Source organism: Hevea brasiliensis, chromosome 16 (assembly GCF_030052815.1).
Source record: "Hevea brasiliensis isolate MT/VB/25A 57/8 chromosome 16, ASM3005281v1, whole genome shotgun sequence".
Taxonomy (NCBI): domain Eukaryota; kingdom Viridiplantae; phylum Streptophyta; class Magnoliopsida; order Malpighiales; family Euphorbiaceae; genus Hevea; species Hevea brasiliensis.
Genome location: NC_079508.1, coordinates 32,551,728 through 32,566,734, shown reverse-complemented (window position 1 = coordinate 32,566,734; position 15,007 = coordinate 32,551,728). Strand labels below are relative to the sequence as shown.

The 15,007-nt window shown below is 31.3% G+C and overlaps 3 protein-coding genes across 3 annotated transcripts in view; all 3 read left to right on the top strand.

Moving 5' to 3' along the window:
• The window catches only part of LOC110654176 (ABC transporter B family member 25, mitochondrial), a 38,176-nt gene extending 33,550 nt beyond the window's left edge, over positions 1-4,626 (top strand). The window contains exon 19 of the mRNA XM_021810077.2: positions 3,942-4,626. Coding sequence (XP_021665769.2) covers positions 3,942-4,085 — 144 coding nt within the window. The 3' untranslated portion in view covers positions 4,086-4,626. The remainder of the gene's footprint in view (positions 1-3,941) is intronic.
• Positions 4,627-7,298: 2,672 nt separating this feature from the next.
• Positions 7,299-11,738, top strand: LOC110654161 (uncharacterized). Its single transcript, XM_058138056.1, has 7 exons — positions 7,299-7,601; positions 10,513-10,555; positions 10,648-10,726; positions 10,844-10,889; positions 10,985-11,083; positions 11,297-11,365; positions 11,461-11,738. The coding sequence occupies exons 1-7, from the start codon at positions 7,404-7,406 to the stop codon at positions 11,731-11,733; spliced, it is 807 nt and encodes a 268-aa protein (XP_057994039.1). The 5' UTR covers positions 7,299-7,403; the 3' UTR covers positions 11,734-11,738.
• Positions 11,739-11,834: 96 nt separating this feature from the next.
• LOC110654170 (uncharacterized) lies at positions 11,835-13,633 on the top strand. The gene is made up of 2 exons (XM_021810071.2): positions 11,835-12,042; positions 12,134-13,633. The coding sequence occupies exons 1-2, from the start codon at positions 11,956-11,958 to the stop codon at positions 13,451-13,453; spliced, it is 1,407 nt and encodes a 468-aa protein (XP_021665763.2). The 5' UTR covers positions 11,835-11,955; the 3' UTR covers positions 13,454-13,633.
• Positions 13,634-15,007: the final 1,374 nt, after the last annotated feature.

Genomic DNA, 15,007 nt, shown 5'->3' with positions numbered 1-15,007 from the left:
CTTCTTGATTATACAATGAAAAATCAAATCAACATAATTTCTAAATTGAATCAGACTTGACTGCATCATTCTCCTCTGGTTGAAGAAAACTTGACCTTGAGTTTTGTAGTGATAACGAATTAAAAATTAAAATTGGAGAACACAACCTTATCTTCCTGATGGTAGCCATAAGGTTGAAATTGAAAAAACTTCATGCTTTTCTTCACATCCCTAGAAATATATGAATTTATAAAATCAGTCTCGGTTATAGTTGAAAGGCACTTAAGTTTGATACTTCAATAGGAATAAGAGATTTAGATAAATGTTCAATTTCTGTTGTCGTGTCTATGGTTTGTTTTTCTTCTTTTCTTCTTTTTGTAGGATATATTCCTTAGGCTTTTCTTGCTCATTCTCATCAGCTTCTTTTTTCTAGAATGTGTTTCTCGAAATTTTCAAACTCTGTCTTACCATCTTAGATTTCAACATGTGAAGGCTCAACAATTAAAGTTTTGGATTCTTCAAGTTGCTCCTTATTCTTCATTATGAATTTCTTGTCTTGCATCCTTTTAATTTTTAAATGCTTCTTCAAGAACTCTTGATATTGCTTCCTGCTTTGCTTTCAGCTTATTCAAAGTTACTTCAAAGTGCTTCTCATCTTTTCCTTGAGATTTTTCTTCTTGAACATTTGAGCAAGCGTCATAAGAGGGGATTGTAACAAGTTGGGTATTTTTTGGTACCTGTTACTCGAACCAATTTATATAAATAATTAATTAAATATAAAATATACATTTTTATTATAATATTAGTAAATTTTTTGATATATTTTAAATTTAGAAATTTGAATATTTTTTAGAATTATTAGAATTTTAAATATAATTACTAATAAAAAATATTTTATGTAGATTATTAATTAAAATATATAAAGTTAAATGGATTTAGGTATTATTTGGGCAATAATAATTGGGTTTGAAATGAGTTCAGGTATTGAAAATACTAAGCTAGTTTGGTTTGGCAGGGTGATTTTTGTTGGTACCCTACCTTATCCATGATCAACTTATTTTTGGTTGAAATAAAGTTCTCCAATATGCTTTATATTCCTTCTTCCTTCAAGTTCTCTCTCCTTGACTCATGGAAGTTGTTTGATGATTCGATATTCGTAAAATAAGTTACGAGGACAATATACTGCATCGCCAATAGTCATTGATTTCAGCTCGTAGTGTCTTAATTCCAATTCATAGTCTCACTAAAAACAAAATTAAAGCTTTTACAAGCTTTTAAATACCCGTTTCTGCTCAAACAAATTTCAAAATTGAAACCAGGATGTTGAAATTAGCGGATAAGGTTTGCTAAAATTTGGTGATGTGGCAAGTGTCAGATGGAGTGGCGTTGGCATGCTAGGCAGTGTGGCACTATCATAGCAGGTGGTAGGGTGCTGATGTGGTGAGGCAGATGGTGTGGGGCAGGTGCACAGCAGTCAGCATGAGCTCGAGTGTGTTTCTGAGTGGGTCGGACCCGACCCAATATGGGAAGGCATTTGAGAGGTTTGAAGAGCAACCCGACAATGGTGACTCATTAATCAGTGTGCGACGAGTCTTTGGCAAGGTCTGTAACACTAGGGTTGGGTCAAATAGTTGTATGGTTTGAAACTTGACTCGTATAGATCTTGTGGTAATGACGTCGGACGTGAGTTCCGATAGTGGGAATGAAGTTGCCAGTGGATGGCAAGATGCGGGAGAGGTACAGGCAATGAAATATATTGAGTTTTGGTCCTTTTTTTTTATTGGTTGAAATCTGACCCAATTTGATCTTAGTTTTTGGGCAAAGTCTTGTGGCCTAATTTGCACCAGAAGAGTCTCATGGCTGGAGAAAAGGGCTTGATGGTGGTGGCATGGCTACTTAATAAAGGCAGAGTGATCGGTTGTGTATGTTAGTAGCTAGGGCTTTGGGAAGAAGAGGAAAAACGTGATAATCGCAGTGGCAAACTGTTTTTTTCTTTTTTTTTTTTTTTTTTTTTTTTTACACAAAGGAAAAAATTTAAAACTTAAGGGAACAAAATTTTTCGAAGGAAGCTAAAACTCAAATTGGGTGATAATTGTTCATGGTCAACAGATCAAAGTGGATCTGATATCAATTTGATGTAGAACACAATAGAACACTCAAAAGACAATGAGAAACAATTCTCAAAATTTATATTAATTCTCAAAAACAATTTTCAAGTTTTGAATAATAGAAGTGTCTAATAAAATGCTTAGATGACATAGGTGACACATGTTTATAGTATAATATTGATCATACTACTATTAGGATTAGGATCCACTAGCGAGAAATATAAAACCAATAGTAATTAGGAAAATATTAAGTCTAATAGAACTCTTTAAATATTCCTAAATAATAATAGAATTCCTAAATATTAGAAATCTAAACTTCTTAATTTTGCAATGAAAAATTAAATCAACATAATTCCTAAATTGAATCTTGTTGATTGCATCACTATATCGATGTAATGCGTGTTGATTGAAAAGGTCATCCTTATATTCAGTTGTGTGGTGCAATTATAATCCTATAAAATGGAAAATTTCTTGATATTAATGAGTCCTACATTGTGTTTCAAAAAATGGACAACATGTCCTTTATTGGGATCACAAGTTCACAACAGAATTTTGGCTTGCTGATACAGGATTTCCCAATACTTTTCCATGAATTTCATATTTACAATTATTTTGTTCATAATTGAATGATAAGGACAACGCCTGATACTTTCCACCTTTTTTTTCCCTATGAACCAAGAAGATGAGGAGGAGAGGGGTGGTGGCATACCTGTGTTATGCAACCTTTGGTCTTTTTTATTTTTAATTTTTTTCCCTCCTTTTAAAAACCATAAGTATTACTTTGGCTTCTTTGTATAGCCATTCCAATCGGTCTTATTTTTAATTCATATTTAGGCAAGGTTTTACCTTTAATATTTTTAAACAGAAAGAGAGAGCTATTGGCCCTATAGAAACATAATTTTTGCTTCTTAATATATATATATATATATATATATATATATATATATATATATATATATATATATATATATACTGATTTCATTTTTCTATTTTTATTGTCAATAAGTTTGTCAATCTTAAAAAAAAAAAAATTATTTCCACTAAAAATATTGCTATATATATAATCAATTATGATTGGAAAGTCATAATTTGTTTTAGATGCTGAGATTGTATTTTTGTTAACTACAAATTTCGTTAAATGACATTGACTTGGTTATATTTAAAACATAAATTAAACTTTTGATTGGAGTATTTTCTGTACCAAAAAGAAAATAAATTTGAGTTTTTTTTTTCTTTTTAAAAAAAGAATCATGGTATGCTAGTTGATTTAGTACAATTGCGTTCTAATTTTGTTATCCTAAGAAACCCTAACCCTGACTTTAAATCAGTCTATCTGATCCCCTTGATGTCCTACATCAATTATCTCTTACTCCATATTTATGTATGTCAATATGAATATCTTCACCCACTTTCAGACGCAATGCTTCCAAACTACATCACTTTTCAGTTGGCATATCTCTCTGCTCCTAGTTTTTTCTGTCGGAATAATGTTGCATATATTGTTATTGGCAAGATTATGAGATTTGCCTTCTGCTCATACCATTTGATTGTGGGTATAGCAAAATAGGCCAGCCAGCAGTCACACCTTAGGGCAAAATTGAGTTTTGCAACCATATATTTGAAATAATAAGAAAATGTCTGTATAAAGTTAGATATTTTTGCTGCATAGTGTAGGACTGTTCACCAACTAGTTTTTAAGTTTTTTGTTCGATGCTCCAACCTAAAACAGTCCATTCAATTGAACAATGTATTTTATTGCCATCTTTGCACTGTAGCATCTATCTGTCTTTTGTTTGTTCTTGTACCTGCAATTCTACATTTGACATTCTTCCTTCCCTCCGAATATGGTTTCAGATAATAGTTCTGGAGAATGGGAAGGTGGTTGAGCAGGGACCCCATGAAGTTCTATTAACCAAGGCAGGGAGATATGCACAGTTATGGGCACAGCAAAATAATTCGGTGGATTCCCTTGATGCAGCTATTAAATTGGAGGCATAACTGTTATCTTCCTCTCTATTTAACCCTTCGTCCTGGTACCATACAAATAGAATGTTTACTCAGCTTTTTATTTTTGTGAGTAAGCCCATGTAATGGGACTTGGGCACTAGGGCACTTGATGGGTGACTCTTGCGGGGTTGCATCCTCAGAATGAGTGTGCAAAGGGGTAACATTTGCCATATCTTGGAAGAAAAGAAGCAACAATATGCTACATAAGAAGCTATTTGGAACTGAAATTATGGTGAGATGTACATAAGCCTTCACAACTCACTCAATAGCATAGATCAACAAAGACTTCAGATCTAATTTTTCTCACATATCTATTTTCTGGTCCTTAGATTGGATGAGATTGAATATAGTTGAGATGAACTTGTTTCCCATCATTGTTATAGAGTAACTGTATATCAAATAATCTATAAATTTTGTATCATCAAATGACATTTAGATGTTTTAAAGTTCGTGTAATTCCAGAAATGCTGACGTTAGCCTTTGCGTGTGGTTCCATATATTGATAGCTTAATAAGAGCAAGCTGCTTTGACATTCTATCACTTCATTATGCTTGGTTGCACATTCCATATTATTCTTTCATGCATCAAATTAGAAGAATCAGCTGCCATAGGGAGTGATATTTACTCATTTGGAATGCGCACTAGCCTTTGCAGTCTGCATATAATGCGATGTGCATCGATGTTATTTTCTGTGTTTGATATTTGCTCTTCAATATTGATAAGTATGCACACATTTTTGCACATCTTTACCAAATTGTCTTAGATTAGTGATTCAACGTAGCCGTTTTGGAAAATGTTCAGTGCTTTACATGGTAATTTTGTCGTGTCGATAAAGACACTACCTTATGCGTTGGCATTGTGCCAAATGTGTAAACAATTTGATGTCGGACCAAATAGGAAGTTACTGGCACTTGAATCACCGTACATTTGTCAAATTGATCGTTCCACGTAACACTTACCATATCACCGACAAGGGCGTGCAGAATCTCAATTTAAATGCAGAGCAGTAGTGTTGAATATGCTGATGTATTGTAGATATCTTTCCAGTATATCATTGTAGGCTGCATGATAGGGAGAAGGAATGGAGATTTTGCCGGTTTTGGAAGATAATCCTATCCTACTCTCATAAAAGTGTTAGTTGCTTTCACCTTCTTAATATTGTTGTTGGTAAGAGAGTCGATTTGATTTCTTCGAACAAAATTTTTGCTTTGTTTGTTTACTGCAGACTTTCTAGTGTTATATCTCTATTATGAGCATTGCTTGGGCTATCTTTCTCAGGTGATTTTCATGTTAAATATTTGTCGTTTGTCTGCATGACCATATATCTTTGTCCAGTACTATATGCTCTTTTTTTTTTTTTTTTTTAAATATTTTTTAACACATTTTTTCAAAAGATCAAGATTTGATTTGATTGTTTATTATAAATTTATTGCTCCTGTAATTATCATGCTTATATTGAGTATGGAAATTATTGACATCTCTTTTTGTACTTGATTTTGGTTGGACTAAACTATCATAATGGCATGTTAAAAATGGGTAAAAGATGGCAAAGAATATCTCTGTAAGGTAAAACATAAGTCTCTCTACCCTTGAATTCAGAAGGGGAAAAAAATAAAAAAATCAATTTGAAATGAGAGAGATTTGGATTTTGAGTAATGGCTTCTAAAGATCTTGTAGAACAAATAGATTTTCTTGTCATAACGTATTACACAGATCTGATTATTAAACTTGGATTTTAATGCTAATTCATGTGGACCTGGGATTCATCATTTTATAAGAAAATCATTGATTTTTAACATTTCATATGGGGTTGAAGTTTCACATAGGCCCCTTTTGGAGTGGGGCCACTCTCTCTCTCCAGCAGTACCTGGTAAAAAAGTGGCCCCATGGTGTAGCTATTTTTGTTTTTCTTTGTTGTTGGATGGGAATATATATCAATTATGGTCGGCGGAAACTGCTCTTCCCATCGCCTCATAGAAGATTGAGGTCGAAGTAGAAGCTTCTCCTCCGAGTTTTCCTGTGGGATTTTTTTTTATTTTAATATATCATTATAAAATATAATTTTATTTATTAAAAAAATTTATAAGCTAAAAATAAAAATTTTAAATATATATATATATATACACACTGAAATATGTAAGAATAAATTAATTTTAATAAAAAAAATAATATATTATTATTGAGGTGGGTTACAAGAATTAGAGGTGGAGAGAAGGCCTATTCATATTCGTCTGCATAGTAACTGGGTCAAAAAATCAATCAGTGCGAGGTGAATTGAGACGGGTATGAAAATAATAGCCAATCCCTTAATTTGAAATTAAGGCGAAGTTATTGTTGTCTTATATTACTAGGAGCATTATAAAAGTGGACCCCATTGTGTAGCTCACTATTTCTGTAATTTTTTTTTATTGCAACAAAGTTAGCATAATTGAATGGTTAAAAGGAGTCATATAGTCTATCCCAATTAATAATGACAATAGGATAGGTTTGAGATAGAGATCCTCCCTCGCCCCTACTCCACAGAAGGTCAGGGTCAAGCGGAAATTGTCCCACCGAAGGGCAGGGCAGGTTTTCCGTGAGATTTTTTTTTTTATTATTATCATTTCAATATGTATTTAAATATAAATTTATTTATTAAAAAATAAGTTATAAGTTAGGATTATAAGTTTTAAATATAATCTTTTATATATATATATATATATATATTAAAAGTTATTATATTTAAATACTTAAATATGTAAAAGTAAATTAATTTTAATAAATAATAATATATTATTATCGGATGAATTACGGGAATTAGGCACTGAAAGAAGGTTTTTTCATCTCCGTCCAACATAATAACAAGGTCAGAAAAATTGATTAAGTGTGAGGCGAGTCAAAGGGAGATTTGAAAATAATTATCATCTTTTAATTTGAGAGATTAATGCTTAATTGTTGTTGTGGTTTTGTATTGCAAAGAATATTATGTCATCTTCTTGGTCTTTATTTCACATTACATTGCTCCTTTAACCATTGTGTATGGTGTATCTATAGTAGATATCAGCTGAAATGAAGTAATAAAACTGTAAGCAACAAAATATGGTAGATTTCTTCTCTGTTTAGCAGTAAGCAACTAAATTGTTGAATTTCAATAATTTATTGCTTTATTTTCTCTATGTTTATCTACTGATTAATTAAAAATAATATAAACTATTTTATTGTCTTGATGCTACATTCATTGAGGTATTATCAGCCAACATCAGCAGTAACCAGAAACAAAACCAATTAAGATACATACGAGTGGGTGTATATGCAATAGCAAAGTAAAAAATGGTAAAGAAGGATACAACAGAAGGAAGTAGAAAGAGTGCTAGAATATTAGCAATGGAGGAGAAAGCTCGCCTGCGAGCTATCCAAAAACAGACGAAAGCTAGTTCATCATCACCTCCAGCTGCTAAAAAGAGAGGCCGCAAGCGAAAAAGTCTCCAAGCAGTCGTTACTAACTCTGTTTCTGCCTCTCCTCAACAGGTCTCTCTCTCTCTCTCCTTCCTTTCCTTTTTTTTTTTTCCAAACATTGCTTGTATTATTTATTTATCACCTTCCTCTCATGTATTGCGCTTATAATCATTATCAATATATTATTTAATTGAATGAAGAAAAATGCTTATATAACATTTGTTGTATTTATATTTAATTTATTTGAGACGTTTTAAGAAATGTTTATAAAAGAAATCATGAAAATATAAAGAAAATAAATATAAAGAATAAATATAAAATGAAAATGCATATAAAGAATAAGATATTAGCAAAATTTATATAAATAAAAATTTTAGTAATATAAACATTACCCTAGTGATATTTGAACAAATTGTTTTTATCTTCATTTAATACCTTAGTTAGATATTGTATTTTATATGTACAATAGGAAGTGGCTAGTTTTAATTTTTAATGTATAATATTGGTTTATATAATTTTTAACTATAAGTTTTAGTTTTTCCAAGTATTAATTAAGTTGTAAAAATTGTCATAATTTTTTTTAATATGAAAGTTTAAGTACGTAGTAGAAAATGAGAAGGTTGCCTATTGATTTATGTTTTGAAAGTAATTAATTTACTATAATATATTATTTCATTTTAATATATATATATATAAAGTAAGCAGATAATTTTATTGTGTTAGCATGTGAGACATTCCTTAAAAAATTTACTACATGGCATACATGGCACATTTCATAAATGAATATATAACTTTCTTTTAATCTAATTATTTAATTTTTTATTTTACTTTTTCTTTTAATTATTAAAGTATTTGCTACATGTCACTCTCCATAAATAAGTATATAATTATTTTTTTATGCTAATTATTTAATTTTTTTCTTTTAATTATTATTAGTATTAATATTATTATTTTGATTTTTATGATTTAAATTATTATTTTCTTTAAATTTTTATTTTTAAAAATTAAGATCTTTATGATTAATGCATTATTTAAAAATTTTTATATTACTTTTTTTATAAATTTATTTATACAAAAATATTATTTATCACATATTACCATAATTCTCTTTATGTTAATTATTTTTTTAAATTTTTTTTAATTAGTATTATTATTGACATTATTATCTTAATTTTTATGATTTAAATTATTATTTTCTTTAAAGTTTGATTTTTAAAAATTAATGCCTTTGTGATTAAATGCATTATTTAAAAACTTTTTACATTGTTTTTTTTTTATAAAATCATTTATGCAAAAATATTATTCACCATATATTACCATCCATAAAGAATGAGTTTATTAACAAAATGTATTGATTGATAATATTATATTTAAAATAAATTAATTGTAATTTTTTAAATGGAAGTATATTTTTTATGTTTTAATTTTTTTTAATAATTTTTTTAATTATTTGGGATATTAATATACGTTTATCTAATAATTATTTCTTTTAACATTTTATATATTTCTAATGCATTTTAGAAATATACCTTTTGATAATTTATATAATATTAAATTTATATTTATTATATTATAATTATTAATATTACTTATAAATATATTAATAATTTAAATATTAAAAACTAAAAATTAATAAATCCACATGCAAAAACACTGACAGTTATAATGATTAAGTAACTCCAAAAATCATTATAAATGATAAGGTGACAGATGAATAAAATGCAACTTGTTATTCTTGGTGAAATTTTTAAGACTAGCTTTATTTTATATATATTTTTTGATTTGTTTATTTATTTTGCATTTATTCGTTGCACTTTTTGGCTCTACAGTTGCTTTCTACAGTAGTTTTTCTCCTGCTGACTTCAATAAATAAATTTATCTTTGTAGTCATTGCTGATCTTCTTGGTCACTAATGTGTATAATTAAGTTCAATAACGGCCTTTTATTATCACTTCTATAACTAATTATCTATGAGAGTTCTTCTCTTAATTACTCATTTGATGCTGTTCAGTGTTTACAATAAATAAAGACAATTGTTTAAGCTGTTTCTATGAAAGTCTTTCTGAAATGCAAAGCTGTTTCAACTTACAGTTAATAAAGATAATTCTATAATTTTTCATTACTAATTATCATTAGCTTGTGGTCTTTGACATGCAAGTAAACTATGTGTTCATCATCATATGTTTGGCCAAACATGTTCTTTCATTTGTCATATTAATAACTCATCAAACCTGTCCAGATTATTATTATTATTAATATTATTATTATTCCTGATTAGATTCGAATTCGAGACCTCATTAGCTTTGGTGATAACTTTAATATTACTAAATTAAAACTCTTAGGCTGCATTTGTTTCGAGGCACATTTTTCTACCATTTGAAGCACTCAGAAAGATTAATGAACATATGAAAAATTAAGTTATTTTTAAGGAAAATGACTTCCTTTTTTATTTTCTATATTTTCCATTTTCTAAATTTTGATAATTTTATTGAAATATGAAAACACTTATATATAAGTTATATAAATATATATATCATTAATTTAATATTGTAATTAAATAATCAAAAATATTTTTTGACTAAATATTTTCCACATATAAGTTAAACTTTAGTGGAGAATTATTAATCTCATTCAATTTATAGGCTGCAAATGGAGAATCTTCATTCTTATACCTCATTCTCAACCATGTTTGGAGTGAAAAAAAAAAGTCAAATTAATTTGAGAATATATACCCCAACATATATTATTAGCATTGACTATCAGAAGGAAATCAGATTGTGTCAGCCCTCTTGTCCTAGAGATCTAATATCCATTGGTAATTGATGATTTATTTTTCCTGAAATAGAAGTTCCTATATAAGTGCTTCCATTACAATATTAAACTTTAATCAACTACCAAGATTCCTTGATAAGAGTTCTTCATTTTCTCAACCATTTGTGTAAGGTTATATTCTAGCATACTCTTACATTTAGCTGTAAAACAGGAAGGAGAAGAACCAAAACCTGAAGATTATGCAACAAAAGCTGGTGAGCCCTTTAAAGCTCAGTTGAAAACATATGCATAATATAATCCTGTTTTCTGAGTTTTTAGTTCTAATTAATCCACTTTATTTTCGAAGAACAAACGGAAAATTCGCCATCTCTGCAACGGATACCGAAGAAACAGACACTGGAGTTTGTCCTTGACATACTGCAGAGGTAAATTACTTCATATTCTTATTCTGATCTTCTTGAGTAATATATGAATAGCATAAGAATCCTTTTTTTTTTTTTTTTAAATTTATATATAATCTCAAGTCATTTTTTCTGTCACAGGAGAGACACACAAGAAATTTTTGCACAGCCAGTTGATCCTCAAGAGGTTGGCAGTTCATTTCTATTGTTGTGTATGCAACTGCTGTTACCCTGAAAAAATTTTAATTCATAGTGAACCCATTATTTCTTTTACTATGGAAGGTGGTTGGCTATTACAGTATTATTAAAGAGCCAATGGATTTTGGCACAATGAGGGCTAAACTTCAAGAAGGAATGTATACAAGCTTACAACAGTTTGAGGTTTGCTTCAAAATCAGAAGAATTTATATAAATTCTTATAAATAATACCTTATTTTCTTTTCTGGTGCTTTATTTCCTTCAGTATATTAGTACAAGTACCATGCTTGCCCTGCTAGTCATTAATTGAGAATTATCTATCAGCTTGAATGCTGTGTCAAGAACTTCACATACTCCACTAAAAATGATTTTTAAATTCTCTGAATCATCCTGCAGCGTGATGTATTTCTGATATCCAGCAATGCAATGAAGTTCAATTCTTCAACAACAGTGTATTATACAGAGGTAGGCTTATTATTTGTTTTTCAAACCTGCAGCTTGATGATCATACCAATAAGTTTTTTAGGAATGTCCATTAATGCAAACGTTATTGCTTCCAGGCTAGAGCTATAAGTGAATTGGCTCAAAGGCTTTTCCATGCTTTGAGAACTGAACCTGAAAACTTTCAATTGGAGTACTCGCGGACAAGAAGACGCCCTGGTAGAAAGCCACAAAGTGAAGCTGGAGGTTTGCGCTCTAGGACCGCTAAAACTGCGACTTACAAAGATGGTATTTCCCTTAATGAACCATCTCTCAAGAGAACTGCCAATCCTTTACCCCAATACAAGCCTTACATTGGCCAAACGAGTTACGGAATTGTTCCTGGTATGTGATAAAGTAATTTCTAGTACTAAGGTTTGAAGTCCTAACTCCCTTCTGAGCTGCTAGTCCAATGACTTTAAGAGGATGTTATTAATTTTGTAGAAATACAAGCTAGATATATAAGCATTTATTTATCCTTATAAAGAAGTAAACTCAACACATTTTATTCTTGCTTGATTTCAACAGTGACAAGAGATGTTAGGGAATCAAATTCCTCTGCAACTGAGAGGCGTATGACATATTTGTCTCAGAATTCCTCGCTCAGTGAGAATGAGAAGCTTGTTTCAACAGTTTATAATGCCCCAAAACCACTGGCCCAAGTAAGTTTTTCATGAAGAGACAAGCATGCGATTTATTATTTATTTTTATCCTTAGGTGTATGCTGATTTATTTGAGTGGATGGATGCCTAGGTTTCAAATGCAGGTCCCCAATATGCAGAAAGTCTAATGAAATTTGTTAAAGATCTAGGACCAACAGCTCAAAGTGTTGCCAACAAGAAACTAGGAAAATGTCCAATTGAAGCTCCAAATATTCTTTCTTGGACTCCAACACCACCACCAGGTTTTGGTAAGACTGCTGATAGTCTACTTCCTGCACCATCGGCCCTCCAGAATCCTGCTTATCTGAATGGTGGTAATGGTGGTCAAATGCCTTGCAATATCATTTCTAACCCTCCTGGTTCTTACAAAGGAAAGATGGTCTGTACTGACGGAGGAATGAATAATTTTGGAAGAGAATTGATCCCTCCTCACAACAGTTTAGCAGGGGCAAGGCCTCAGACTGCTGATGGAGGAATGAATAGTTTTGGAAGAGGATTGATCCCTCCTCACAACAGTTTAGCAGGAGCAAGGCCTCAGACCACTGGTGGAGGAATGAATAGTTTTGGTATAGGATTGATCCCTCCTCACAACAGTTTAACAGGAGCAAGGCCTCAGACCACTGATGGAGGACTGAATAGTTTTGGAAGAGGATTGATCCCTTTTCACAACAGTCTAGCAGGAGCAAGGCCTCAGACCACTGATCGAGGAATGAATAGTTTTGGAAGAGGATTGATCCCTCCTTACAACAGTTTAGCAGGAGCAAAGCCTCAGACCACTGATGGTGGACTCATTGATTACAATTTGCTTGGAAAGCAAGGTCCTAACAAAAGCACAAACAGAGATGCTTCTGGTTCTTCCAAATCCAGTGACAATATGGACCTTTTTATTGCAACTCTCATGCAAATTAGTGCTATTCAAAATCGAACTAACCATACTCCATCAGGTACTTATTTTCCTCTTACAGGATATGAGGATTTTCCTTCTGCTCCGTTATCTCAGATCAACAAGGAATCCCAGTCATGGCTGCTAAACAACCGTTCCCAGCCTACAAGCTTGCCCTATCAAACTAGTCAACTTTCAAGTACTAGTAAAGCCACCAGCTCCACCTCCTCCTTGAGTGGGTTTCCAAATGGAGAGGGGTCAAGCAATGCTGCTCCAGCTGCTACTGCATTTAACCAGAACATGCCAATGGAATGGAAACAATCTGCAGCAACCCAGAATGTGCTCTTGCAGCAACAAGCACAAGTTCTACCAACTCAAGAAAAACCAATGTTCAATGCAATGAACTTTGTTGGAGGAGCTAAGCCCCAAGGTCATCAGGCAGAGTCCAGTTCTCAAGGCTTTTGGAAGGCTATACAGTCTTCCTTAATGGATAACAAGAAGCAGCCTGATTTGGATCTCCAGCTTTAAGCTCGATGCCTCCCTGGCTCCCTGCCCTGAATAAGAGGAGGACTTCTTCCTTGTTTGTTTCTAGTAAGAATTGATAAATTTATTTCTATGTAAAGAGATTGCTGCAATTGGCCTCTGGCCTGTTTTTAAAAGATGCTACAGACTACTACAGTAGCTATTTATGGATTTTGTTTCCTAAAATGTTTGAAAAGATTCTATAATGTGATTGCCTTCACCAGGCTTAAAAATCAGTGATTTGGTTTTAGTTTTCATTTATCTGGTTTCCGTCCCTAGGAATTATTATATTGTTTGGTTTGCTATCCTTATTTAGTGTTTGTTTGTGTTATACTTTGTTGCCTTCTCTTTTAGCAACTCTTAGGGCATTTAACAAGAGATAATTATTATCTTATAACTTTTAATCCCTATTAATTTGTTTGGATATTTAAATAGATTATATTAACTTTTTATCTCATTAATATTTATATCTTTTTTGTGGGTTAAATGTTACCTCTTTGAAGATTAAAACTTACAATGATAATATTTAACTCTTAAGTTTTAATTTTCTATCAAACACATTCTTATTATAATATTTTTTTTTCCCTAGTTGAGTTATGTACTACCTATATAAAATTCTAGCTTTGGGGTTTCATTAATTACCTTAATTAGCATAATCTATGGCATCTTGTTAGGGTCTATTATTGTAAGAATTTGTTGGCTTGATTTGTGGCATCATAATAGAGTCATAATGGCAAGATTATAGACCTAGTTATAGTGGAATATTATTGCGCATATTTTCCTTTCTTGCCTCCCTCTCATTGTATAAATAGTCAATCTAATTGTACAGAATATACAAGTGAATATACAACAATTCTTTTTTGTTAATATGGTATCAGAGCCCTATGTCAATATCTGCTCTATCTGATTTTTGCCCCTCTTTTTCTTTTCTTTTACCTTTTTTTTTCTGTGCTACTTGAAATCAGTATTTCTGAATCAAACCTCCTTCATTAAAACCATCTTCCCAACTCATTTAAATTTTGATATCCTGTTTTCCTTTGTCAAAGTTTGTTCCTCAATGGACAAATGCGATATTGCAAAGCTAATTACAATTGTTTTGACTAGCTCCAACTACGATCTCTGGGTTCAAGGAATGAAAAGTTTTCTCATTGGTCATAAACTCTGGTGAATTGTTACTAGTGATATCACAAAATCTAGTAAGGAACCAGATGAAACTGATTCCAAATTTGCTGATCATGTTGAAGATTGGATAGCAAAAATCACTAGATCATCACTTAAATTCGCAATACCTTTGTTCCATCCATTCATATTCAGTTTACTAATTATGAAACTGCTAAGGAGGTATGGGATTTCTTGGCTAACCTATATGACACTACCGAACTTGCTCACTATTATCAATTATGGACTACTCTTCATCATCTCAAGTAAGAATCCAAACAATCTGTGAATGATTTTCATGACCTGGTTTAACCGATTTGGAATCAACTATTGCAAGCCCATCTCAGTGAAGATCATCTTCATCTCATTCAAGTCCTTATGGCTCTTTGCCCTGAATATGAA

Bases quoted from the DNA above. Each gene is read 5' to 3' on its own strand.
- LOC110654170 (XM_021810071.2), top strand. From the start codon at position 11,956: ATGACATATTTGTCTCAGAATTCCTCGCTCAGTGAGAATGAGAAGCTT. The intron at 12,043-12,133 runs GTAAGTTTTTCA...ATGGATGCCTAG, and splicing joins CCCCAAAACCACTGGCCCAA to GTTTCAAATGCAGGTCCCCA.
- LOC110654161 (XM_058138056.1), top strand. From the start codon at position 7,404: ATGGTAAAGAAGGATACAACAGAAGGAAGTAGAAAGAGTGCTAGAATA. The intron at 10,890-10,984 runs GTTGGCAGTTCA...TTACTATGGAAG, and splicing joins AGCCAGTTGATCCTCAAGAG to GTGGTTGGCTATTACAGTAT. The intron at 11,366-11,460 runs GTAGGCTTATTA...TATTGCTTCCAG, and splicing joins CAACAGTGTATTATACAGAG to GCTAGAGCTATAAGTGAATT.